Source organism: Leishmania infantum, chromosome 6 (genome assembly GCF_000002875.2).
Source record: "Leishmania infantum JPCM5 genome chromosome 6".
Classification (NCBI taxonomy): domain Eukaryota; phylum Euglenozoa; class Kinetoplastea; order Trypanosomatida; family Trypanosomatidae; genus Leishmania; species Leishmania infantum.
In genome coordinates, this window is record NC_009277.2 from 379615 (window position 1) to 404211 (window position 24597).

Below are 24597 nucleotides of genomic sequence, written 5' to 3' on the forward strand. Positions count from 1 at the left end.
CATCATTGGCATCCATAGAGACGCGCGCGCGTAGACAGATACAGCTCACGCGTACAGAGAGACGCGTTCTGGTCGTGCGCATCATCAGCACAGCACTGACGAACGAAACTCGCACACAGGCACGCCGCCTCCCTCCACCCGTCATAGATAGCTGAATAGCAGCCCTCCTCCTCCATTGCCATCGTCATCCGGGTCCTGGCAATACGAGGATGTCCAGGGCAGCTGCGAGGTTTAAGATTCCGATGCCGGCGACGAAGGCGGACTTCGCCTTCCCCTCTCTGCGCGCCTTCTCCATCGTTGTGGCCCTCGATAAGCAGCACGGCATCGGCGACGGCGAGTCGATCCCGTGGCGGGTGCCGGAGGACATGGCGTTCTTCAAGGACCAGACGACGCTGTTGCGCAACAAAAAGCCGCCGACGGAGAAGAAGCGCAACGCTGTCGTGATGGGCCGCAAGACGTGGGAGAGCGTCCCGGTAAAGTTCCGACCACTCAAGGGACGGCTGAACATTGTGTTGTCCTCGAAGGCCACCGTCGAGGAGCTTCTGGCGCCGCTGCCGGAGGGAAAGCGCGCTGCCGCGGCGCAGGATGTGGTGGTGGTGAACGGCGGTCTGGCCGAGGCGCTCCGCCTCCTCGCACGCCCGCCGTACTGCAGCTCCATCGAGACAGCGTATTGCGTCGGGGGTGCGCAGGTTTATGCGGACGCCATGCTGTCGCCGTGCGTCGAGAAGCTGCAGGAGGTGTACCTGACCCGCATCTACACGACGGCGCCTGCGTGTACGCGCTTCTTTCCGTTTCCGCCCGAGAACACCACCACGGCGTGGGACCTGGCGTCGTCTCAGGGACGCCGCAAGAGCGAGGCGGACGGCCTCGAGTTCGAGATCTGCAAGTACGTGCCGCGTAACCATGAGGAGCGGCAGTACCTTGAGCTGATTGACCGCATCATGAAGACGGGGATCGTGAAGGAGGACCGCACCGGCGTGGGCACCATCAGCCTCTTCGGCGCACAGATGCGCTTCTCCCTACGCGACAACCGCCTGCCGCTGCTGACGACGAAGCGTGTCTTCTGGCGCGGCGTGTGCGAGGAGCTGCTGTGGTTCCTGCGCGGGGAGACGAACGCGCAGCTGCTGGCGGACAAGGACATTCACATCTGGGACGGCAACGGCTCGCGCGAGTTTCTCGACAGCCGCGGCTTGACAGAGAATAAGGAGATGGACCTCGGCCCTGTCTACGGCTTCCAGTGGCGCCACTTCGGGGCAGATTACAAGGGGTTTGAAGCGAACTACGACGGCGAAGGGGTGGACCAGATCAGGTCCATCGTGGAGACGATCAAGGCGAACCCGAACGACCGCCGCCTTCTATTCACTGCCTGGAACCCGTGCGCGCTGCAAAAGATGGCGCTGCCGCCGTGCCACTTGCTTGCTCAGTTCTACGTGAACACGGACACGAGCGAGCTATCCTGCATGCTGTACCAGCGCTCGTGCGACATGGGTCTCGGCGTCCCCTTCAACATCGCCTCCTACGCGCTGCTCACCATCCTCATTGCCAAGGCGACGGGCCTGCGGCCTGGTGAGCTTGTGCACACCCTTGGTGACGCCCACGTCTACCGCAACCACGTCGGTGCCCTCAAGTCGCAGCTCGAGCGAGTCCCGCACGCGTTCCCGACCCTCGTCTTCAAGGAGGAGCGTCAGTTCCTCGAGGACTACGAGTTAACGGACATGGAGGTGATCGACTACGTTCCACACCCGCCGATCAAGATGGAGATGGCCGTATAGAGAGATAGGAGGCGCCATGTGCGTCGTATGCATGCAGCTGCCGCCGTGACGCTGTCACTCACCTGGCTCCCGCCTCCTCGTCGCCCGGCGACCGCCCCTTGCGCAGACTCGCTGGGTAACCATGAGCGGCGCGGAGGGGTGCGCGCCTGCGTTCTCTCGCACGTGGCTGCGGCTGATCTCCCGACCGCACCCGCGCGCGCTCAGGCCGCGTGTCGTCGTGCTCTTCCCGTTTTTTTTTTCGTGCTTGTTTGAGCTGTTCTCCGTTGTGTGCTGGGACCCTCATTCCCTCGATCTCCTCGTGCGGGGTCTCCGACGCCGCAGACGCGGTGTGTGCTAGCGTCCGCGTCGCTGTCGCTGTCGCCGTGGCTGCGGTTGCGAGCGGAGAGAGAGGGAGTGAGTGAGGGAGGGCAGAGGACATGCTTGTGGGAACGTGCACCGGCCTCGTCGCACGCAGCTGAAGCCCACGAACGCCACCACTGCATCCTTCTTCCCCTTCTCTCTTACTACGGCGGCGGCGACGACGACGGGGCTCAGCTCACGCTCCTATAAGTTATTATGCTTGAGTGCGTGTGCGTGCTGCGCTTGCGCTTTTTTGGTGCTCGTTCGCTTTCAAGTCCGCGACTCCTCCCGCTGCTCACCGTCAGGCTGCCTTCGTTCGCCTCTCCCTCGGTGCCTCTTCCGCCGCCGCACGCGTGCCCTGATCGCGCGTCTTGCGTGATGTGCCTGTGTGTATACACACGGTGCACGGGGAGAGCGAGCGAGAGGAAGAATGGCCGGTGCCTCGCGTGAGCGAGTGTGCACGAGTTTGTCGTGTCGCTGCGCCGCGTGGATGTCGCGCAGCGCAAGACCTCGAGCGCCTGAAACGTGGAGGTAGATGAGCGTGCTGCATGAAGCCTCAAGGCAGGATAGTGAAAAGAGGCCGACGCGAGCGCAGCGCGCGCGCATCGACATGACGGAATAGACACTCAGCCCCTCCCCCTTTCGAAAACTGAATGGACGGACATCGTAACGCGCTTCTCTCCCCTCCACTCTCCTGCTCCTGTCTCCTCGACGTGTGCTGCTCTCGTGAGCGGCAGATGAAGCGAGGCGTAAAATGGAGGGAGGGGAGCAGGGCTGCGCACACGCACACACGAAAAGCAAGCTTGAGGCAGACGTGATGTAACACGATTCACGCCCAAGATGTGTGCCTGCGTGACGGGGGTGGCCGCGTATGCATGCTTGAAGGGCTACCGCAACGATGCGCAGTGGACTCCCCCGTTTTCCCTTCCGTCACCTTCCGCCTCTTTCTCTCTCCATCTACGCGTACACGTCAACCATCTCTTGCCGGTGCTTACCACCCTCAACCACCCCCTCACTTTAAGGCTTCCCGAACGCACATACAAGGCGTGAAAACCGCTCGCGGTGTGTTGCACCGTCACTGTGCCCTCCCCTTTTCCTCGGGCTTCGCGTGCCGCGCGCACATCTTCTTGGTCCTTCGCTTCTCATCAGCGTCACCACGTCGTCGTCTCTACGATCCCTTCGCGCGACCGGCCCCCTCGAAAGGGCTCCCGACGCACTTGTGAAGGCTATCCGTGCGTTCACGACCTTGGACTGCACCGCTTCGCCGGAACCCCACCCATCCCCCGGCCTGAGCACCGCGTCCTTTGACGTCTCGTCATCACTGTCCTACCCCCGCCACTCTTCCAGCAGCCTCCTGTCTCCCGCCGACGCGCGCGCACACGCCATGCCGTCGAAGAAGACGTCCGCCGGGGGCGCCAAGAAGAACACGTCGACGGCTGCGACCCGTAGCAACCGACACGCGCACCCGCAAGCAGACATCGGCTTCCTGCCGCCAGGTGCGAAGTACCCAGCTGAGGCTTCCTGGAACCACCACGAGCACCAGCAGCGAAACTCGGCCTCCTATGGCAAGCAGGAGGGCCACGACCGCAACAACGACTTCGACTACCGCTTCGAGCAGCACATCTTCGTGCCGTCGCGGCTGCGTCGCGTGCCGGCGGCGCTCGTCGAGGCCGTCAACGACTTCCACTATGCGATGATGAACGATCTGCCGCGCAACGAGTTCTACTACAACATGCTGAAGAAGCACATCGTGCCTGGCGAGTCGGGCGTGCTCGAGATCGGCGCCGGGTCGGGTCTGCTGTCGATGATGGCGGCGAAGTTGAATGCGAAGTGGGTCGTGGCGGTGGAGGGGTCGTCGGAGATGGCGTCGCTGGCGCGTTCAAACATCGCAACGAACGGGCTGCAGGACAAGGTCAAGGTGCTGAACATGCTAAGCACGGAGTTGACACCGCGTGATCTGCCGGAGCCGCCGAGCATCCTCGTCTCCGAGATCTTCGGCACACTGCTGCTCGGCGAGAGCGCGCTCGACTACATTGCGGATGCCCGCCAGCGCCTACTTCCGAAGACAGCGAAGATTCTGCCGCAGCACGGCGTGCAGTACGCCGTGCCCATCGAGTGCGAGACGCTGGGCCAAATCTGCGCCGTCTCCAGCTGGAACGGCATCGACCTCTCGCACGTCATGGCGCTTCAGGACACGACGAGCGTCGTCTTCACCAAGCAGTACGGCTTCCGCATGAGCTCCGTGCCATTCCGCCGCCTCGCCGACCCCATCCCGCTGCTGACAATCGACTTTGCTGAGACGAAGCGCAGCACTTTCAAGAAGGTCTTCCCGGTGGAGGTGCCGGCAACGGCGAGCGGGACGGCGCATGCGTGGCTCTTCTACTGGATCTCCACCGACGGCGAGGAGGTGATGTCGACGGCACCCGAGGATACTCTGCACAACTTCTCGCGCGACATGCAGTGGGGCCAGGCGCTGCAGCTCATCGATGCCGGCACGAACTCGCACACACCGACCGCGCTGTCGATGTCCACGGGTGAGTCTTACAAGTTTGAGTGTGCGCTGTCAAGCGACCGCGTCGTCATGAGTCTAAAGTACACCGGCAGCAGCAGTGCAGCAGCACTGCTGAAGGCGGACGCCAACGAGGCAGAGAAGCGGCGCGAGACAGAGAGCGAGCAGCAGCGACGGCCGCCGAGCGAGTGATGATGAAAGCAGCAGCACTCAGCCAAGCGAACAAACGGAAACAAACTCACGCTTGACGTATGTGAGTGCAACACCTGCCGGCCTGCTGCCCCTCTCCCTCCCTTCCGCCCACTTTCTACGCAGTCGCAGATGCGCGCACGCACGCACACACGCAGGCGCACCTGAGGCATCGCGGCATCGCTAAGAACATGCTAATGCACTCGAAGAACGGTTAACAGCTGTAAACACGAAGAGAACGAAACTCGATGTGGACAAGACGTGCGAGGGAGACGCACGGAAGACGTGAGGAGCGGGCGGAGGGGCAACGACGGAACCGCGTGCGTGTGCACCCGCGTGCCACAGACGCACTCGACCGCACCTCTGACCCCCCTCCCGCTCTTCGATGCACCGCCGCAGCCCCCACCCACCCCTCCTCTGGCACTTTCTCGTGCAGAACGCCTCGACGGACCGCACTCGGTTTGCCTTCTTGCCACGCGGGGTAGGCGAAAGGGGGGGAGGCGCGCAGCATCCACAGATGGACAGCCTCTTTCGTGGGTGCCTGCACGTGCGTGACACGACCGCCCGCCTCTCTCTGTTTAGGCACGGCCTCATGCCTTCGGTGGTGTGCACCGGCCCAACCGACATTGACTCTTGCCTTGCACACTCCACTCTCCGCACTCTCTCTTTCTCGACATCCGCAGATGTCTTTTACTGTGTATAACGACGAGAGGTGAGCCCGCGTGTTGTCTGCGTGCGCGCGTACGATTTCTCCAAACACGCACCGACGCCACGCAGAAGCGCCCAGACATAAGTGTGACGACGGCTCAGCAAACTGAAAACACGTTGGCAAGGCGAGTACGCTGCCACCCGCTCCACACCGTTGCCCTCGGCTGCATCTGCGCACACGCACAGATGCAGCCAAAGTAGGGAAAGAGCCGGCTAATGCTTGAGCGTGTGGGCGGAGGCCGCAGGGAACACTTTTTCGGAGGGGGAGGGACGAGGACTTCCTTACTCGCCTGTCTTTCTCCCGACTCGTGGTGTGCGTGCATGCCTGTGCGAGCGCTGAAGAGGCACCCGCCCACCAACACGCATCACCGCATTACCCTCTTCTCCCCGCTCTCTAGTTTTTTGACGCTGATGTGGTTAACATCCCACACTGCGCCGTCGAGGCACCGACGCGGGACAAAATCAAGCCATCCCCCCCCACTCTTCGCAGCCACGTTGAGTGTGCGTGCATGTTAAGGCGCAGACACGCAATACCGACACCCCATTCGTCACACTCTACCCCTTCCCCCCTCCCCTCTCGTTCTCTGACCCTCTTACCGTTGTCGCACGCAGTGCACACTGCCGCTCTCTTGCTCACTTCGGCTCGCACCGCTTACCCGCACAAACTCTCTCGCTGCCTTCGCCCTGTTTGCTTTGGCGCTACCCGTGGCAGCCGCTCAGCGCATCACACGCACCTCCCTCCCCCTCCCTCCCCCTCCCTCCCCCTCCCTCCCCCTCCCTCCCCCTCCCTCCCCCTCCCTCCCCCCACCTGCCACTTGCCGCACACGCACCTCTGCCATCCGCGACATGCGCACCACTTTGAAAGGGATGATGACGCGGTGCACGGCGCCGCTGCGCAATGCCAAGTCGGCGGACTTGGGCACGTTCTTCGGCGCCTCGATGCCCGCGGCGCAGTCCGCGGCTGGGTTTTCGTTCGGTCTCACGGAACAGCAGCTGCAGTACCAGGAGACGGCGCGAAACTTCGCCAAGGAAAAGATGATCCCCGTCGCGGCGGAGTACGACAGGTCGATGAAGTACCCCCATGATGTGTACAAGCAGGCGTGGGAGCTTGGCTTGACTAACATGCACATCCCGACGAAGTACGGCGGCCTCGGCGCGAGTGTCATGGACGGCTTGGTTGTGCAGGAGGAGCTTGCCTACGCGTGCTCGGGCATGGCGACTGCGTTCGAGGGCAACAGCCTCGCCGAAGCGCCGCTCCTCATCGCCGGCACGGACGCGCAGAACGCTAAGTACCTCAGCCGCATGGTCGAAGAGCCGCTGCTGGCTGCGTACTGCGTGACGGAGCCGACGGGTGGGTCGGACGTGGCTGGCATGAAGACGGTTGCGAAGAAGGAGGGCGACAAGTGGGTCATCAACGGCTCCAAGATGTGGATCACGAACGGCGGCGTGGCGAACTGGTACTTTGTGTTGGCGCGCAGCGAGGGCGGCTTCACCGGCTTCATCGTGGACGCCGACACGCCTGGCGTGACGCTCGGGCAGAAGGAGGTGATGCTTGGCCAGCGGTGCAGCGACACGCGCGGCATCATGTTCGAGAACGTGGTGGTGCCGGAGGAGAACGTCGTGGGCGAGGCAGGCAAGGGCTTCCAGGTAGCCATGAAGGTGTTTGACTTTACTCGTTCCGCGGTCGCTATCAGCGCTGTCGGACTGGCCCGCCGCGCCACGGACGAGGCGACGAAGTACGCTCGCGAGCGCGTGACAATGGGCAAGCCGATCGCGCAGCATCAGGCCGTAGCGTTCATGTTGGCAGAGATGGCGGCTGGCGTGGAGGCGTGCCGGCTCATGACATACCGCGCTGGCTGGGAAACGGATCAGGGACGCCGCAACACGTACTGCGCTTCGTGCGCCAAGATGATGGCGTCCAACCTTGCCGAGAAGTGCTCGACGAACGCGGTGCAGATCTTCGGGGGCAACGGCTATAACACGGGCTACCCGGTGGAGAAGCTCTACCGTGACTGCAAGATCTTCTCAATCTACGAGGGCACGACGCAGATCCAGCACGCGATCATCGGCCGTTACGTGACGGGGATGCGCTGCTGAGTGCAGCGCGAGGCACGGCAGGGTATCTGCCTTTCGAACAGTGCGCCGTAGCGCAGACGGGCACCGTGATCAAGGACACAGGCGCGTGCTTTCTTATATGTGTGCGTGTGTCTGTGCATGCGCGCCGAGCTCCGCGCGTGCTGCCTACACTGACTGGACGTTGGCTGTGTCGCCGTAGCGCGTGCGCACCCACCGAAAGAGAGGTGCGTGTGTGTGTGCGCGCCTGAACGCCTGATATTGTTGTTTTGCTTCGCTCCTTTGTTTTACTGGGCCTTTGCCGCCCCCTTCACGATCTCCAGAAGAGTCGATGTTCCTTCCCCTTCCTTTACAGCCCCCCCACCCCTCCACACACACACACACACACACAGACACACAGACATGCACATGCACATGCACATGCACGCGCGCCCGTTGGCCTCTTGGAGTTGCTCGGGTGCACGTGTGCGATGGTTTTGGACGGACGTGTGCTCAGGTGTGTGAGGCCTCGTTTTTCTCTCTATGGTCGCACGGCGTGCTCTCGCTGGCGCCAAAAAAGCGTCTCTGGTCTCGCTTCATGGTGGACTCGGCGGGCTTCGAAGTGAGTGCGAGTCGGTAGCGCGCGTCGAGGAGGGCACGCCCGCGCTACCCCGTTAGGCTTTCTAGACTCGTGGAAGCGCCCACGCAGGTGGCGCGCCACCACCTCTCCGTTCACATGCTAGCCGCCTTGACACTCTCTCCGACTTCGTTGACAGTCGGCGCAGGCCATTAGCATCCACCATCAGCATTACTTGACATAGCCGGTGTGTGAGCCTCTTGAAGGGGGCTGCTGCGGACATCATTCATGCGTCCGCATGCATGCGCGTGTGCGCCACCCCTCACCTCATCCATGTAAGAATACACACACACGTAGGAATATATATATATATGTATATGTATATATGCATGTGTGTGTGTGTGCAGTCTGTGCTAGCGCGTGCCCCCTCCCCCTTCCCCCTTTTCGTGTTCTTGCACTTCTTTCCTTCCGCACAATTCGCTCGCCGTCCCCCACGCGGCTCGCGCCTCTTCGCTTCTCCGCTTCGCCTTCGTTGTTTGTTTCTTGTGGATGTGCGCGTTCTGGTGCTCGCCTACCCGCTTGCTTGCTTGATGCCGACGAAGTATCGCCCACCCGCTTGCCCCCTCCTTCTGCTGAACCAGCGCGTGAGTGCGCACCGGGCCCCGGCGGCCGACATGTTTTGGTGTCGTTCTCTTGCGCGTTCTTTGAATGTTTTGCGGTTGCACGCGTTTCCGTGGACGCAACACGGCGACGAGATCAGGTGGACTGACTGATGGCGTCCTCGTTTCTTCGCCTCAGTGGAGGCGTGACGTCTGTCCCACCTCTCAGCGATACGTGTGTGGTCTTCTACTCTCTGTGGGCACGGGCCCCCCGGTGACCGCATGGCCCCCCTTCTTCCTCGTCATCTGCATGGCCCGTGCCTTCAGAGGGCGTCCGGCCACGCCCTTCGTGTCTCCGCTCGGTGGACAGGTAGCGGGAAGGACGAAGCGGGTGCGATGGCACACACGCCCACACACCGCCCAGAAGTCGGATGCCTTACGACGAATGTGCTGACTCGCTCCGTGGCCTCGCGCTGCCACGCACTCCGTCTCTGCCTCTCCACCGCCGCTCTCTCTCTTCTCCCACACACGCTGGCGAAGGAGCGAAGGGACTCGCATGCATACCGGGCTTGGTACACACACACACACGCACGCACATCTTCGAAACCGCATACATACACAGACACGTACAGCGCACGTGCACGCAGACGTACATCGATCGCGCGCACATCTGCCGTTGCACACACTAACCGCTTTCCTCGTAAATCTCACGGACACGCGTGCGTGCACCTATCCGCCTCACCCTGCACTTTTAGCTGCTTGAGAGTCTTACGTGCGTTGAGCTCCTGTAGTCCTCTATTACGCGCCGCACCCCTCTTACACGCCCGAGCACACACACACACACACACACACACACACACACACCTTCAAACCTTTCCGCGTTCGAGACGCCTGCGTTGGTGTCTAGTGGCGCTGCGCTGCTCCGTGTATCTCTGCCGTCTCCCTTGGTCTGTCACGTCATCTCACCTCTCTTGTTCAACTCGCACCACTGTTCGGGTTGCAGCTCGGAGCGCACGCAGCGAAGGGACTGGGGCGGGAGTGAAGGAGGAGGCGAGGGGGGGGGCGTGAGCAGCGACGGTTTCGAGGTGGTTGCGAGCTCTGCATCCTCGGCGTCTCCCGTGTCGACCTTGCGGTGCCTCTTCCTTGGGTCGGCCGATATCATAGTGCCCATTCTTTGAAGTCTTCCCAATAGGCACGAAACACCTCTCTACACCGTGTGGCCCTCGGCCGCGTAAAAAAAAAGCCGTGCGTGAAGGGCGATCACGAGCAGCGGGAACGGTAGCAGGACTGCGCACGCAGCGCATCCCAGTGCACGCACCTACGCCCACGTGCGCTTTTTTTGTAAGCGGAGAACACACCCCTTGAAGGGGCCATGGACGTGAAGCTGGGCACCATCATCAGCCGCTTCGCTTTTACCTTTCCCAGCCTCTACGATGATGGCCGTGACGGCCACGACGCCGCGGTATCCTCTCCAGAAGACGCGGACGCCGAGGAGAGCTGTGGCGTTGCGTTCACCAGCGGTGCACGTTGTGATGAATCCCGAAAGACCGCAAAGACGACGCAGACCGGCTGGAGATCACACGCCACGCGGTTGGGCGCGCCCGCGTCACCAACGGAGAAGCTGGACATCACAGGCGCATACGCGTTCGTGAGTGACGGCGGGGCTGCTTCGTCCGTGTCGCTGACCGCATCACCACCACCTATTCTCGGTCGTGCTGCTGCCCGCGGCGACCGCGGAAACAGCACCGTCGCGCCGCCTCAGCACGGCGTTGGGGACCGCGGGGATGGCGCTGTGCGGTGTGGTACGCCGCTGCACCTACCTGATCTTGTGCAGCTGGCGGCGCATGCTTGGAACGTGGAGCTTCACCGCGGATCTACGGGAGCTGCGAGTCACTGCGTGCTGCGGCTGCCCCCGTTTGCCCTCGGCAGGACCCTCTACCGCGGCCCGGTGGTGTACGTGCTGGCATCTGGGGTGGTGCGCATGGCGACGCACGGCAGCGTGGCTGCAACGGAGCTGCTCGCCCGGCGCGTCCGTGACGCGCTGCACGAGGCCTGCAAACCGTTGGCAGTGCGCAGAGCAGCCCGGGAGGAGCTGCTCTTGATGCGGGCAGTGCTGGAAGACTCTCTCTCGGACATGCTGGAGGACGAAGGCGGCGAAGAGGGGCGTGCGCGACACCTCTGCACTGCTGTGCTCAAAGCCGAGGCGAAGCTACCTAGCCGCGGCATGCCGCTGGCGACCGCGCTGGCCGGAGATACAGCGACGAGCAGCCAACACGGGCGCAGGGCCGCCTTTGGATCTTCGTCGACTGCTGCTAGAGTAGGGTCCTTGGCGCATGACAAGGCGGGCCACGGTCCGCTAACACTCGTCTCGACTCCATTGGTGCCCTCTGCGAGGGCGTGCAAGATCGACTTTTTACAAGCGGTGGCGACCCCGCGCTGGGACGAGATCGCCGGCCTGCGTGCCTCGCTCTTCGCGCCAGCCTCAGCAGCCCCTGGCAGTGAGCACATCAACAGCGGCGGCGGCGTGGCCAAGGTGGATCGGGACGCCGAAGGAGCCCCCCGCGTATCGGTGCGAAGTGCGAGTGTAAACGTTCGCGGTGATGCGCCGATGGAGTGGTGGCGGTGGTACCTCGGCGTGCAGGCCGACGATCACGGCGTGGGTGGAGGCGATGGCAGTGGCGTTGCCCGTCGTGGGGGAGGAGCCACGTCGGCTGCTGCCGCGAATTCGGAGAAGCCCTTTCTAGCAGACCGTAGTGGGGTGCCACGGCTGGGGCCCGGGCTCAGCGGCGATGCATCCGAAGGAGGCAACGCAGATGCTCGCAGTTCCAACAAGACGACGGGCTTCTGGACCTGCGCTGGGTACACGGACGCATCTCCGGAGAATGCCGCGAAGTTTGTGCGCTTTCTGCAGCGTCGACGAGCGTTGCTGGCACACCATGTCGCTTCCTTCAAGCTGCGCCGCCAAGCCACCCAGAACAGCCTTCAAATCCTGCTGGACTGGCGAACAGCCACCCCGCCGTCACCACCAGCACCACCACCGCCTCTCTCTGCAGCAGCAGCGCCGCTCGTGGGACGCCCTCCACTCGCTCGAGCGTTGGTGGGGCATCTGACGGCGGTGGCACAGCCGCTGATGGACTCCGGCACGCCATCTGTGCCTGCTGCTCCGGCCAGGACCAGCACCAGTGGCAACGCTTGGGTGACGGAGGCGAGTGCGGCAAACTTCTTCATGGAGTCGACCTTCATTGCCGAGTCCACGGCGCCGTATGGGCTGGAGAGTGTGCGGATGCCAACGGATAGGATATCATCCGCCGACCCAGCGCTGCCGGCCAGCATGGTTTTGGGCGACGGGAACGTGGAAAACCCTTGTGGCAGCACGGCTCTCACGCCGGACAGTGGTCGTGGCAGCATGTCTGCGTTGCTCGAACCCAATGTAGGCCACTCTGCCCTGCGCTACGGCAGCAGCAGCAACAAGGACGACAGGACCGCGACCAAGGCTGCACCCGAAAATCGCAAGCGCGGAGTCGCGGCGGCACAGGCATCGGCGGCAAAGAGAGATGAGGCGGCGGCTGCGGCGATGGAGCATGTGACGTGCCTTATCCACCGCACTGGCCGTGTGCAGATGACCGCCGCTTCGGAGCTGGCGCTACGACAGGTGTGTGCCATGCTGCTCATTCCTTTCTTGGTCGCTACGGCGGAGGTGGAGTTGTGACGCACGAGACACATAGTCTCGATTACGTACCTTCTCTCTCCACACCCGAACTTTCTTGGGGATGCATGCGTGATATGCCTGGCAAGGAAATGACCACCGCGCTCACCATCAACACCTCGCATTGTCGCCGTCATGATCGGCGCTCTCCGAGTCTGCGTTGTCTGTGCGTACATCCGCGTCCACATCATTGCAGACGCGGCTGCGTGCAGACCCAGCAGTAGCAGCAACACCCACCCCATCCTCATCCTCCTCCCTCCCATACCACCCCCACCCTCTCTTCCCTGTGTGTTGTGCGCACGACGTACACCTCCGCATAAGGAGGCGTGACGCTCGCGTTGCCTCTTATCTTCCTGCCCTTTTCCCCATCCCTCACGTTGATCGGGCTCCTCATAGACGGGCGACGCACCCCGAGAGACCGCGGCGACCGGCGCGTGTTCTTGCGCCTGTGCGCTCGCAGTGATACAGACCCCTCCACCACCAACACCAACACCAGCACCACCGGCACCAGCAGACGTGGATAGCATAGAAGGATACGAGCGGAACGGAGCTGGCTCGCTCTCGGCCGCCCGTCCCCTTCTCTCTGGGGCCTTCACATCCCCTCTTTCGCCAGCTCTCATCAGCGAGCCATCACTACACACAGACACCATAACGACCTCCCCCCTCCTTCTCTCTCCCCTCCACACACACAGGGCCTGGGCGTGGGCGCTCTGTCACATCCAAGAGCAGATCTATACACTTTCTATGCATACGCTTGCCTCAACGCCTCGCGCTATTCGGCAGAGAGCCCCACCACCGCTGCGCGGCTGTCTTGGGCCTTCACACACACACACACACAAACACACACAGCCTCACACCGCTCGCCTGCAGCCGCTGCCGTCTTCCTCTCTGCCTGCCCGCCTTCTCTGTTTAGTGGCGCGTCGCACCGACGCAGCGCTGCTGAGGGCGAAGGGGCGCTCCTCAGTGCGCCTTGTAAGGCGCGGAAGCTGCCGTTGGCAGTGGCAGTGACAGAGCAAGCAAACGAAAGGAAGGGCGAAGCAAAAACGTGGGCGCGTGCGTTGCCGAGCACCGCACGCGGACAAGCTTCTCCCCTGCTCTTCTACTGTTTTGTTTGTTTGCTTGTGCACGTGTGTATGCTCGCGTTGGGTGATGAGGGAAACAGCGCCGCTGGCGGCACCGAGCTCACCGCCGAACAACGGAGACGCATCGGCAGGTATTGCAGGGGCGCCGCTATCAGACGAACTTGCGGGGGCGGTGGTGACGGCCCACAAGCGCTGTGGTCTTCGTGCGGCATCGCCGACTGCTGCCCCTGCTGACGCCATCGCAGCGACAAGCGCTGCAGGGAGCCTTGCGTTCCCCCTACCTCTGTCTCGCAGCACCGCTCCTCAGCGCCTTGACGGTGGCGCACCTGAGACGCCGTCTTGGCGAATAAGCTCTGAAGAGAGTCGCGGTTCCGCTCAGAAGGCCGAAGGTGGCAATCTCCTGGAGCTCCCTATCCGCGTGTCCTCGACGCATGAAGACCTCGACGATGTCTCCACCGGCGTGGTCGCACCACCTTCGCCTGGCATGTTCACCTGCGCGCAGAAGAAGGAGCCAGCAGCGCGCTCGCAGTCACTGGATGCGCCGCTCGGCGATGCGCTGTCGGTCATTGATAGCCCTAAAGTCGGGGACCTCGCGAGGGGCGGTGTGGCCGAGCGTGCCGACGCTGACGAGCACACACAAATACCATTATTCCGCGTACTCTCGCTGCCACGCGGACTGATTGGCGATGATGCGGCGCCGCGCACCAGACGTGCCGAGGTGTGGCAGCCGGCTGTGGAGGGTAGCGAGAGCAAATCCAGCATCGCGACGGCGCTGGCGTCGTCGGGAAGGGCGCTGCAGGAGACAGACAGCGACGACAAGGACGCGCCACCTCTGAGGCTCCACGGCCTCGTCGCACCGCGACTGTCGCCAGGGGGCATACGAAGCGGGGGCCGCGGCGTCGAGGACTGCGGTGCCCCCGCTGCGTCGGCGGCGTCTACACCGTTGCTTCCCCTCTGTGCGTCTGTCAGTAGCGGCAGCAGCGTATTCGTCAGCAGGCAGCTTCGCACCGAGCCGCTGAGTACGGCGCTGACCACACCCACCGACGCAGCAATGGCAGCCTCCGCAGCCGCGCGCAGTCGGTCTGTAACCGGTGGCACACCGCTGCTTGACTCGTTCCGCATCGTCCTCTCCCCATGCCCCAGCAGCATCGCGCCGTCCTTCTCCCTCGTGCCATGCCCCACAGCATCGCGGGCGTTGTCGCCTGTGTCGGTCTCAGCGCCAATTGTGCAGCAGCGATGGCGTGATCAGGTCCGGGCTCGCACGAGGGTCGGCGTTGGGAGTGGGAGCGGCACCTCTCCCCTAACATCCGCCACATGTGCGCTGGACCCCGTTGGCGGGCATGCTTTGTGGATTCAGCCCCCGCCGCACCCGACCCATGCAGCGGCGCGCTCGCGTTGCGGCAGCGCAGGCGGCGACGGTGACGGGGACGCGGCGTCTGTGACACCACTGCACGAGGGGGCACCGCCACCATCGCGGCGGCCCGGTGGTAGGGGTGGCGCAAGTGAGATTGCCGCGCCGATGCCCCTTAGCTTCTCCTGCTTGGGTGCCGCGGCAAGCCTGTCAAAGGACGGGCCCGGGGTGAGGCGGGGGCGCGCCAGCCCACCACTATGCGATGCGTCACTGTGCAGCGGTCGCGACCACGCGGCCACGCTATCGCTTCGCCTTTCCCTCCCCCAGCCAAGTTGCACCTCCCTCGACGCAGCGCCGCCGCCTGCACCCCAGCTGCAACAGCATCCCGGCAGTGCCCACAACCCGCCTGCCTCGGCAAACGCCACCACACAGAGCCTTTCACGGGATTCGCCTGCGGCACACGCATCGTCGCCTCCATCGCTGCCGCGGCAGACCGAGCCGCCTCGCTCGCTCCGTCCGGACCACGGCCAGCGTGACAGCGCCGGCAGCAGCGGCCTGCCACCGTGGCCTTCCCCGCCCGTGACGACGGCGCACCACCACGACAGCGGCTTCTGCACCTCTCCCACGGATGCAGGATCGCACTCCAGTAACGGCCGCCGGTTGCCCGCGCAACCCTTTGTTTTCTCGGCGTCGGCATCGCAGCGCCGCCTCCAGCCCTCAGCGGTAACGGACTCGGTCACATCGCCGTCTGCGTGCGCCGAGTGGCAGTCGCGCGCTCGGCTGTACCACGAATCAAGGTACTTCGAGCCCCTCTGCGTACCGGGCGAAGCCGCGCCGATGAGACGGTCGCCGCCGCTGCAGGCCGACTCCTTGGCAGACTTGGCCGGCCGGTGCGTTGCAGACGGCTCGACCCTGCTAGCGGCCACGTCGCTCGCACAAACCAAAGGGGAGGGCTTGGTGTCGACGTGCTCGACACCACCGCCATCTCCGATGGTGGCGCCGCCGCGGCCCTCGCTGTCGCTCACCTCACAGCACGTGCCAGGGCGCACTTCGTCGGTCGGAGGAGAAGATGTGTGCCTATGGAACGCGACGCCGGACAGCTCGCGAAGGATGGCGCTGACATCGACTAGTCTGCCACGTGGCAGCCCGTTGGCGCGAGCAGCAAGGGCATCGGCGGCGTCTTCGTGGGCCCCGTCGCTCTGCTCGTCACCGACAGCAATGGCAGACATCGGCGGCTTGGGCAGCAAAGGCGGGATGGCGCTTACGTGTGGCGGGGGCAGGAGACCCCACGGCTCTGCCGCGCTGCACGCGTCTCCTGCGGACGGAGACGGTCTCGTGCACTTTGGGGTGGAGTCGGAGCTCTGTGGGCTGCAGCGCATTCGAGACGCGAACTCTTCCTCGCTGACCGGCGTGAGCAGCGCCGTCCCCGCGTCCACCGGGGTGGTTTTCGGGGGAAGTCAGCGAGCCGTTCCATCCATACTTCGCGTCGACAGCGAGAGTGGCGGAGCGGGTAGCAACGACTTGGGCAGCTTCAGCGACTATGTGCCATCCGCACTGCTACTGGCGCCACCTCCGCCGCTGGTAGCGCTGCCTGCAAGCCAGTGCCCCTCCTCAAGAGCCTCTCTGCGCAGCAGCGACTCAGCGCCCCCAGCGGCGGTCACCAGCACTGCGGTCACCAGAGCAACAGCCTCTGCCCAGTATACCTCGCCGCTGCAGTGGCCCTCGCCGGTGCTGTGCACTCGTGAACGAAATACCGTGCTGGCAGCTGCCGCGGCCACGAGCGAGGCTCTGGCCGAAGGCAACGACGTGGTAGCAGCGCTGGAGGAGGGCGATGTTCAAGCAGACATCTCGGCAGCACTTGACGCTTCTCTCGACGTCACCGCCGCTGCTGCCGAAGGCGTGACGGCACTGTCGCCCGCGCCGGTGCCTTCAGCGTCACCGGCTACGCAGTTTCGGTGCGCGTTTAGCTCGCTGCGCGGCTGCCGAAGTAGGCAAGAGGACAGCGTCATGATGGTGGCAGACCTGCCGGTGCGCGTGCGGAGAAGCACCACTGCAGCGCCGACCACTGCCACCGCTGCTGCCCCTCCTACTTCCACTGGAGCAGCCAGCGGAGCGAGTGCGCGAAGAGAAGCCGGGGCAGTGCGCGAAGACACAGAGTGGGCTGATGCGGACTCGATGCCAACACAGGAGGTGACGGCGACGGCGCGCCACGCCACGAATGTGCGAGACGAGGTTGTCTTCGCCTGCTTTGGCGTCTTTGATGGCCACTGCGGTGACACCGTGGCGTCCTTGGCCTCGCAGTTCTTTCCGGAGCACTTCGAGCACGCCCTGCAGGCTTATCAGAGGCAGCTGGAGCAGGACCCACGAAATGGCAGAGGCGCGTCTCGTGGCACCGACAGCTCCGCACAGCGGAGGAAGGGAGACCTTGGAAGCTGCAACGTATGTCCCGAAGGGCCACGGGCGGAGCGGCTACGTGGCCATCACGAGACAGCGCCGATGGAGGCGGTCGAGTTTCAGCGGGTTGTAAGCGCTGCCCTTGTGCAGGCACTGTTGCACCTTGACCTGACGTTGTACGACCTCCTGCACCACGCTACACACGGCCTCTCTGCCCAGCGTCGTGACGCAGGGTCGACCGCGAGCGTGGCAACGTTTTTCAAGCTACCGACGACGTCTGCGCCGTGCCACGGCGGTGCAAGAGCGGTGGTGGGCAGCTGCACAAGCTGCACCCCGCCGTTGGCAACAGGTGCCGGTGATGCGCCGTCAAACAGCGGTGGCTCTGCCGCCGCTTGCACACCTGCAACGCTGGATGAGCCAATGAAGCAAGGGGTGCCTGGCGAGGCGTCCACACCACTGATGCCGGCCGCGCGCACAGAGGACACGTATCGGCTCTGCATCGCGAATCTGGGTGATAGCCGTGCCATTATCGGCAATCTGCAGACGGGCGAGCTTCTGCTCAGCACCACTGACCACCGCATCTCTGCCTACCCATCCGAGGCAGCCCGGATTCAGGCCGCCGGTGGCGTCGTGGAGCTTGGACGCGTCGACGGCAGCCTCGACGTGACGCGGGGTCTCGGGGACTACCGGTACAAGGTTGCACCGGCGCGGTGGTGGTCTTCCGCCGCCCCAGCATCAGCGACCGCTGCGTCCGCAAGTGTGTCATTGACGTCGCTCGCGGCCTCTGCTGTAGCAACCAACGCCGCCACCACGGCAACACTGACAGCGATGGGGAGGAGCAGCTCCGCGACCGCCACCGCCACATCGTCGTCATCGCCAGTCAAGGTAGTCGCAGGGTCGGTGCCGCCCGCGAGTACGCCGCGACACAGCGATGCCTCCGAAGGCGGCTCCGCGGTGCGGGGACTGCGCTGGCAGTCGTGCTCGAGTACACCACTTCGGAGTCCGACGGGTGACAGCATGGACGGCGGCGCCGCTTCAAGGGCCAATTTTTCGCGTGCTAGCAATGCACGCTGCACTGATGGCGAGGCGAAACAGGTGCCTGCATCCCCATCACAAGGGCCGCTTCTATCCAGCGCTGCAGAAAGTGGAGCCTATGCACATGCGGTGCAGGAACAGCGCCGGCAGCAGGTGCCGTCCCCAAGCCCCTCGTCGCCCATCTCGCCGCCATCGCTGTTCTCCTCGTGGTCTCCGCTGGCGTCGGCATCGGCTGTCACGCTGACACACAACGCCGTGAGCAACATCGCCGACGTGTACGAGTGGGAGGTGCGCCGTGGCGAGGTGCTGATCATGGCCTCCGACGGCGTCTGGGACCGCATGACGTCCGAGGACGTGCTCGCCTTCGTGTGCCATGAGTTGGCAGCGGCACAGGAGCAGTCCAAGGGGGGTGCGACACGGATGATGCGCAGCGACGGCGCTGCAGTGAAAGCGTCCGATGACGCGGGGATGGGGGCGAGGGAGTCGCCAGGGGTCGGTGAGGCGGATGCAGAGGCATCCAACACAGCTGAGGTACCACTGCTGTTCCTCCGCGAGGCGCTTGAACGGACTCCGCTGCGGCAACCGTCACCGTTCGACGAGCAAGAGTGTGCGAGTGCTCGCTTCTCCCCCGCTGCCCCGCTCTGCACGCCAGGCGGCAACGGAGCTGCCGTGTCTGACCAACACGACGACGAAGCGGCGGATTCGTTGTCGAGCACGACCGGCAGCGCGCCGTGCTTCTTCGCTGTGCAGGCGGCAGCGCGGCGGTTGACGGAGCACGTCGTGAACAACCTCTCTGGCAGCGACAACACCTCCGTCGTGGTGATAACGTTTGACTGAGAAGCGGCGGGCGGGAACACCCAAGCGACGTGCGTGTGATGTCGGCTTTGCGGTAGGCGGGTGGGCGGCGGGGGCGGTAGATTGTGGTGGGCTGCGGTGGCCTCCATGGAGCTGCACTCCGCCGGCCCCTCGTACCCGAGGCTACGCGGGCGGCGCGTACGAGGATACTCTTCGTTTCTCCCCCTCCCCTCCCTCCCTTTCTGTTGAACGCACGCACGCACACACACACACACAAACACACACACACACGCACGCACGCACGCACGCACGCACGCACGCACGCGCACCCGTACATGGAGATGCTCATGCCGCCCGCAAGCCTGCGCAGCGAAGGATAACACAACACACACAAAGCCTAAGGGTGGTGATGCAGGCGGCGCGTCAGGGCTGGGAGAGGATCAGCTTCGTCTCCGTCGTCTCCCGCAGCGCGCAATATCCGAAGGCGGATGGGATGGACACGCGTGTGACCGTGCTGAAACGGAAGACGTCAGGGGGACAAGGACGCGCTGCACGCAAAGGAGGGGCGGGGCGAAGGGGGAGGTGTGTGTGCCTGCTGCATGCCTTTTCCTATGCGCACGGGCGCGTCTGAGCGCACGGTGCCGCCCACGGTTACGACTCGCAAGGAGGGTCTTGACATGAGGGCTATCACCGACCACGCCACGCACCGGTCTCACGGTTTGTCTTACACTCTCTCTCCCCCTCTCCCACTCCGCCTTCTCCTTCACGTCGATACTCTGTGCAGGTCGAGGCGTGCACAGTCGCGCTCACGCAATTCCGCTCAGTGGCACGCCACCCAGAGCTCGTGCAGAGAAGAGAGTGGGCACGTTGGGTGCGAACTGTTGCCGGATTGCCGCTGCGCGCACCGCCTTTTCGTACTGTTTTCGCTGTCATACAGTCTCCCCAGCTGCGGCGTCGCCTTGCCTCGCCTCGCCCCTTTTCTCTCCAACACACCACCTCTTCATGGACTACGAGGCCGCGGTGGCGCGCCTCTCCTCGCCCACCTTGTTCGCTATCCTCCACGCGGCCTTCGGCGGCGCCAGCGAGCACGAGGCAGCCGTTTCAGCGGAAGCGGTGCGGAAGCCGTTCTGGGCAGGCTTTTCGGTAGGCTTCGCGCTCACCTTTGCTGCGGCGCTTGTGGCCATGAAGGGCTTTTTGGCGTCGCTGTTCCGCCGGCCGTTGGAGAAGTGCCGGCCGCTGCGCAGCCTCGTTGCGACCGGTGAGCCGGTGAAGATGGCGCTTGTCGTCCGGAAGGATCTCAAAATGAGCAACGGCAAGATCGCCGCGCAGTGCGCGCATGCCGCGGTGGCCATCGTCGAGGAAATTCTGGCCTTCAAGTCAACCACGACGACAAGCCCGCGGTCAGCCCTAAACCCCGCGTCCGCGTTGTGGGTACAGTGGTATGACGCGTGGAACGCCAGCGGCTGCTCGAAGGTAGCTCTGCAGTGTCCCGATGAGGCCGCCATGATGGCGCTAGCGAAGCACGCGCGGCAGATGAACCTGCCTCACTACGTCATCCGGGACGCCGGCCGCACGCAGGTGGCGCCGGGTAGCAAGACCGTCGTAGCCGTCGGGCCGGGGCCGAAGAGTTTGGTGGACGAGGTGACTGGGCAGCTGAAGCTACTCTGATGGAGGGCACACGTGTGCGCACGCATGTGCATCCGCTGACTGGATTCGAGCTGCTTGGCGGACCTCGTGAGGATGGCGAGGGAAAGGGGAGAGGAGGTGTCGTGATTTGGAACAGCGGTCGCGGCGAAGCAGCCGCAAGTGTGATGCGCAAGAAACGAAACCAAAGAGCGCCTGCACAAGTCCGTTGGCAAAACAACGGCGTGGCGTGAGACGACGATGTGCCTAGGCACGGCCTCACCCTCTCCTGAAGAGGTGGGGCGGGGGCTTGCATCGGCTTTTCCTCCTCTCTGCGGCGTTGTCGTGCAGACACACACACACACACATACACACACACACACGCACACAGAGCGATATACAGACATGCAGCCCGTTTCCGAACGCCTTCCGAGTGGATGCACGCGCTCGGCATCGACTCGCTCCCGCCTTTGTCGTGCACCCTCTACGTCTCTCTCTATCACATACATCGGATCTAAAACAACACACACACACACACACACACACACACCTGTGCACACCGCGCTCCCGCCACTCGCCTTGCGCGGCAGTTCTCGCGCAACGAAACCGTCTCCGCCTCCCGTCCTTCCTCGTTTTCCTGTTTGTTTCTTCGTGCCTTCGCTTGCTCTGCCACGCAACCGGCGCCGTTGCCCACTCCCTCTCGCAGCCGATCTCCTTCCCTGTTCGGATCACCTCTGACCACTACCAGCCATGACTCAAAAACTGCTGTTGGCGGAGGGCCTTGACCTGCTGCGCCAGTGCGAGCAGCGCGAGTACGACGTGGATCGGACGAAGCTTCGCATCAGCAGCAGCAGCCGCTACCGCAGCGAGCTTGGCCGGCTGCTGCAGAGCTACGACACGGTGTATCATCAATACGTGCGTGGCATCCAGATCTTGAACTACGTGCGCCACACAGCCCTCGCGGACAAGAACCCCCAAAACGCGCAATACTCCAAGAACCTGTCAGAGTTCTGCGCTGCTAAGATCACGGCGTACATGACGCGGTGCAGCAACATCATTCGCAAGACTGACAGCATTCTCGTGCCCATCGAGCAGATCGACCTCATCACAAAGGAGGGCTACACCCCGGAGGACACCGTCTATCTGCAGGACGGCATCACGTACCCGCTGTCGCGGAAGGAGAAAATCATAGCGAAGGAGTTCACGCTCACGGCCGGCACGTACGTCCTGACGCTCAAAAACCGTGACGACTACACGCTGGCGGCGCCGGAGGTGGACGTGACGCTCGTGGTCTTGCCTCAGCGCGGCAGCGGTCTTGAGCCGTCGCGCGTGGAGATGAAGTTGCCGTGCCAGTGTGGGTGGCGCAAGGTGGTCGGCGTCGTGGATGTGGCGACGGTGCAGCTGGAGATTCGCTACAGCGGCATCCGCGATGCGCACATCGACGTGCTCTTCCAAAAATGGTGCGCCATCGAGGACATCGGCCGCTCTGGCGGCGCGGCAAGCGGCCCCGGCCCAGCGCTGTCGCCGTCGACCTTCGACAGCGGTGACTGCAACTCGGTATGCAAACCGCCGCCGAACCGCGGCGGCAACGGCGGCGCTGCGGGCGGCGTCTCCCATCACTCGTGCACACCCACCAATGTATCGGCAAGTGACGCGGGGGCGCCGGCGCACCAGCAGCCGCAGCAGTGGGTGAACAGTCTTCCGCAGCTGCCGGATGATGAGCTGGCGACGCTGGCGAACTACAACGTGCCCTCTGCGAGTCTACCAAGGGTGTCGGACCGCCCCGCCAACGACAGTGAAGCTGCTTCGTCGGCAGCCCCCTCCTCGGCCGAGGATCCATGGACAACGCTCGCCAATCTCAACGTCCCGTACGCGCCAACGACGCGCAACGCGCCGAGTGCGGCGTCCGTCATGCGCGTGCCAGAGCCGGTGGAGGTGAACCCGGCCGGCATGACGTGTCGCCAGCGGCTCGACAAGATCCACCAGCTAATGGATGCGTGGCCGTCGATCGGCGTGGTCGCCTGCGCGCTGCCGGCTGAGCCGCAAAGTTTTATGCAGGGCGTCCACGCCCTGCCTTTTCCGCGCGAGCTCTCAGCGTAAGCTCTCGAAGAGTGGAAGGGCGTCGCACATATGCGCGTCTTGCGTGCTCGCTCTGCTGCCTCGCTCCTTCTCCGTATTCCGCTCGGCACCTCACCTACCGAGGGGGGGGGCGTCACAGGGTTCACCACCCCACACTCTGTCTGGGGAAGCCAGGTAGCCTGCAGCCGGCCGTCGGGCACGGCTGGGCGGGCTCTTGGTGACGGTGGACAGGTGGTCTGAGCTGAAGCTGTGCGGAAGAGACCTGCGGACATGACCGCGTTCGGAGAAGCTCACCACGAATCGCGTGGACGGCGCACCATGTGTACCCACCCACTCCTTCTGCCGCGTCAGATACATTTCGGGCGGTGCTGGGTGGGCTCGGTATCGTTGACATAGCCGTTTTGCAGCGGAGGTCGATGAGCTGTGTCTGCCCATGCACCTGTATTTTTGTTGACGTGCTCGTGGTGGTGGCTGTATGGACACGTCGGTGTGTCTGTGTGTGTGTGTGTGGCGGACAGGAAAAGGATGGTTGCCCTCTTCGCTTACTACAGCGTCGACTAAATCGTTGCTTGTGTGCACCACCGCTCTCGCCTTGCGTGGCATGTAGGTGCAGTGGACGACGAGCGACGGTGATGCTGAGCCTCAGGCGATGTGTGCTCACTCATGCATGCGTGTGCATTGTCGCGCCATCTCTCTCTCTCCTCCGTCGATCGCCCTCTGGGTGGATGTCGCATATCTCCTCCAGCCTTCCCTCTCGCCGCTGCCCCTCGTGCGGTATTCCGTGCCCGCCGGCGTTCAGCAGTCACTGTGTATGCTGCGAGCCTCATCTGGCAAGGGAGCGGAAGAGGGGGGGGGGCGGATTCACTTCACCGCGCGTGAAAACGGGGCAGACGCGCGTGTACGCGGCGCGTATATGCATGCAGCAGGAGAGGAGACGGCAGCAACACACGCGCTAGGCGAGGGGGGTGTGCAGATAGAGCTACACACACACGCACATGATCATGGCTGGCGTACTCCGTCATGTGCAGACGGAAAGAACAAGTCTTCCTTCATGGTTTGCTCTTGTCCACCTCCATGCCCGTCACGCGGCTGCCCTGGTGCACCTCTCTCCCTCTCGCTGAGCGCTCTCCCCCTTTTCGTTCCGCTGTGCGGCGGTGCGCGTTGATGTGCGTTGATCTCTGCTGCGTTGCATCTTAAACATAGGTATTTTCGTTGTCGCTTCGTTTTCGTTCGTAATCCCCACGCACCGCGACGGCGCCCGTGCCGTCTGTGCGACTGTGAGCCGTTCTGCTTCCGGGGCTTTCGCGGTGGAGCGACCATGCTTCTCCCCCTACCTTCGTCGCTCTTGCGGATGTGTTCTCCTTCACGTTCGCTGCCGCTGCGCCATTGCTCTCCCTCAGCACCATAGCGGGTGCGTGTGCGTCTGTGTGGGCAGCGCCGATCTGTCTTGGACCGAAGAGTCCGCCACGTCTCCTCAGAGAGACCTGCGCTCACGGCACAGAGGGTTTGCGAGCGTCCGCTCATCCGATCGCGGTGCTGAGAGAGAGCGCGCAGTGGCAGCGCCAACAACCTTCCTCTCAAAAAAAAACCGCGTGACGTGATGTGATGCTGTGCCACAGCGACGGTCGTTCCCCTTGCACCCTCTTCACCCTCCGCGCTGCGACTGTGCCACTGCCCACCCTTCCTTTCTCCCGCCCTCGAACACGGACATCATCCCTGCTCTGGTGCCGTCACCCGATGCTTTCTCCTCCTCTTCTGCGGTCGTTCGGCCTCCGCCCTCACCGGGC

The 24597-nt window shown here is 63.7% G+C and overlaps 7 protein-coding genes across 7 annotated transcripts; all 7 read left to right on the plus strand.

Moving 5' to 3' along the window:
- Window positions 1–209: 209 nt before the first annotated feature.
- On the plus strand, window positions 210–1772 carry DHFR-TS (dihydrofolate reductase-thymidylate synthase; the record flags this gene model as incomplete). Its single annotated transcript, XM_001463132.2, has 1 exon — window positions 210–1772. The coding sequence occupies one exon, from the start codon at window positions 210–212 to the stop codon at window positions 1770–1772; it is 1563 nt and encodes a 520-aa protein (XP_001463169.2).
- A 1723-nt stretch (window positions 1773–3495) lies between these two features.
- Window positions 3496–4812, plus strand: PRMT7 (putative arginine N-methyltransferase, type III; the record flags this gene model as incomplete). Its single annotated transcript, XM_001463133.1, has 1 exon — window positions 3496–4812. One exon carries the CDS (start codon window positions 3496–3498, stop codon window positions 4810–4812), a length of 1317 nt encoding a protein of 438 aa, XP_001463170.1.
- Window positions 4813–6363: 1551 nt separating this feature from the next.
- LINJ_06_0910 (putative acyl-coenzyme a dehydrogenase) lies at window positions 6364–7614 on the plus strand (the record flags this gene model as incomplete). Its single annotated transcript, XM_001463134.1, has 1 exon — window positions 6364–7614. The coding sequence occupies one exon, from the start codon at window positions 6364–6366 to the stop codon at window positions 7612–7614; it is 1251 nt and encodes a 416-aa protein (XP_001463171.1).
- Window positions 7615–10117: 2503 nt separating this feature from the next.
- On the plus strand, window positions 10118–12454 carry LINJ_06_0920 (conserved hypothetical protein; the record flags this gene model as incomplete). Its single annotated transcript, XM_001463135.1, has 1 exon — window positions 10118–12454. The coding sequence occupies one exon, from the start codon at window positions 10118–10120 to the stop codon at window positions 12452–12454; it is 2337 nt and encodes a 778-aa protein (XP_001463172.1).
- A 1146-nt stretch (window positions 12455–13600) lies between these two features.
- LINJ_06_0930 (conserved hypothetical protein) lies at window positions 13601–19150 on the plus strand (the record flags this gene model as incomplete). The annotated part of the gene is made up of 1 exon (XM_001463136.1): window positions 13601–19150. One exon carries the CDS (start codon window positions 13601–13603, stop codon window positions 19148–19150), a length of 5550 nt encoding a protein of 1849 aa, XP_001463173.1.
- A 1230-nt stretch (window positions 19151–20380) lies between these two features.
- LINJ_06_0940 (conserved hypothetical protein) lies at window positions 20381–20776 on the plus strand (the record flags this gene model as incomplete). The annotated part of the gene is made up of 1 exon (XM_001463137.1): window positions 20381–20776. The coding sequence occupies one exon, from the start codon at window positions 20381–20383 to the stop codon at window positions 20774–20776; it is 396 nt and encodes a 131-aa protein (XP_001463174.1).
- Window positions 20777–21481: 705 nt separating this feature from the next.
- Window positions 21482–22831, plus strand: LINJ_06_0950 (conserved hypothetical protein; the record flags this gene model as incomplete). The annotated part of the gene is made up of 1 exon (XM_001463138.1): window positions 21482–22831. The coding sequence occupies one exon, from the start codon at window positions 21482–21484 to the stop codon at window positions 22829–22831; it is 1350 nt and encodes a 449-aa protein (XP_001463175.1).
- Window positions 22832–24597: the final 1766 nt, after the last annotated feature.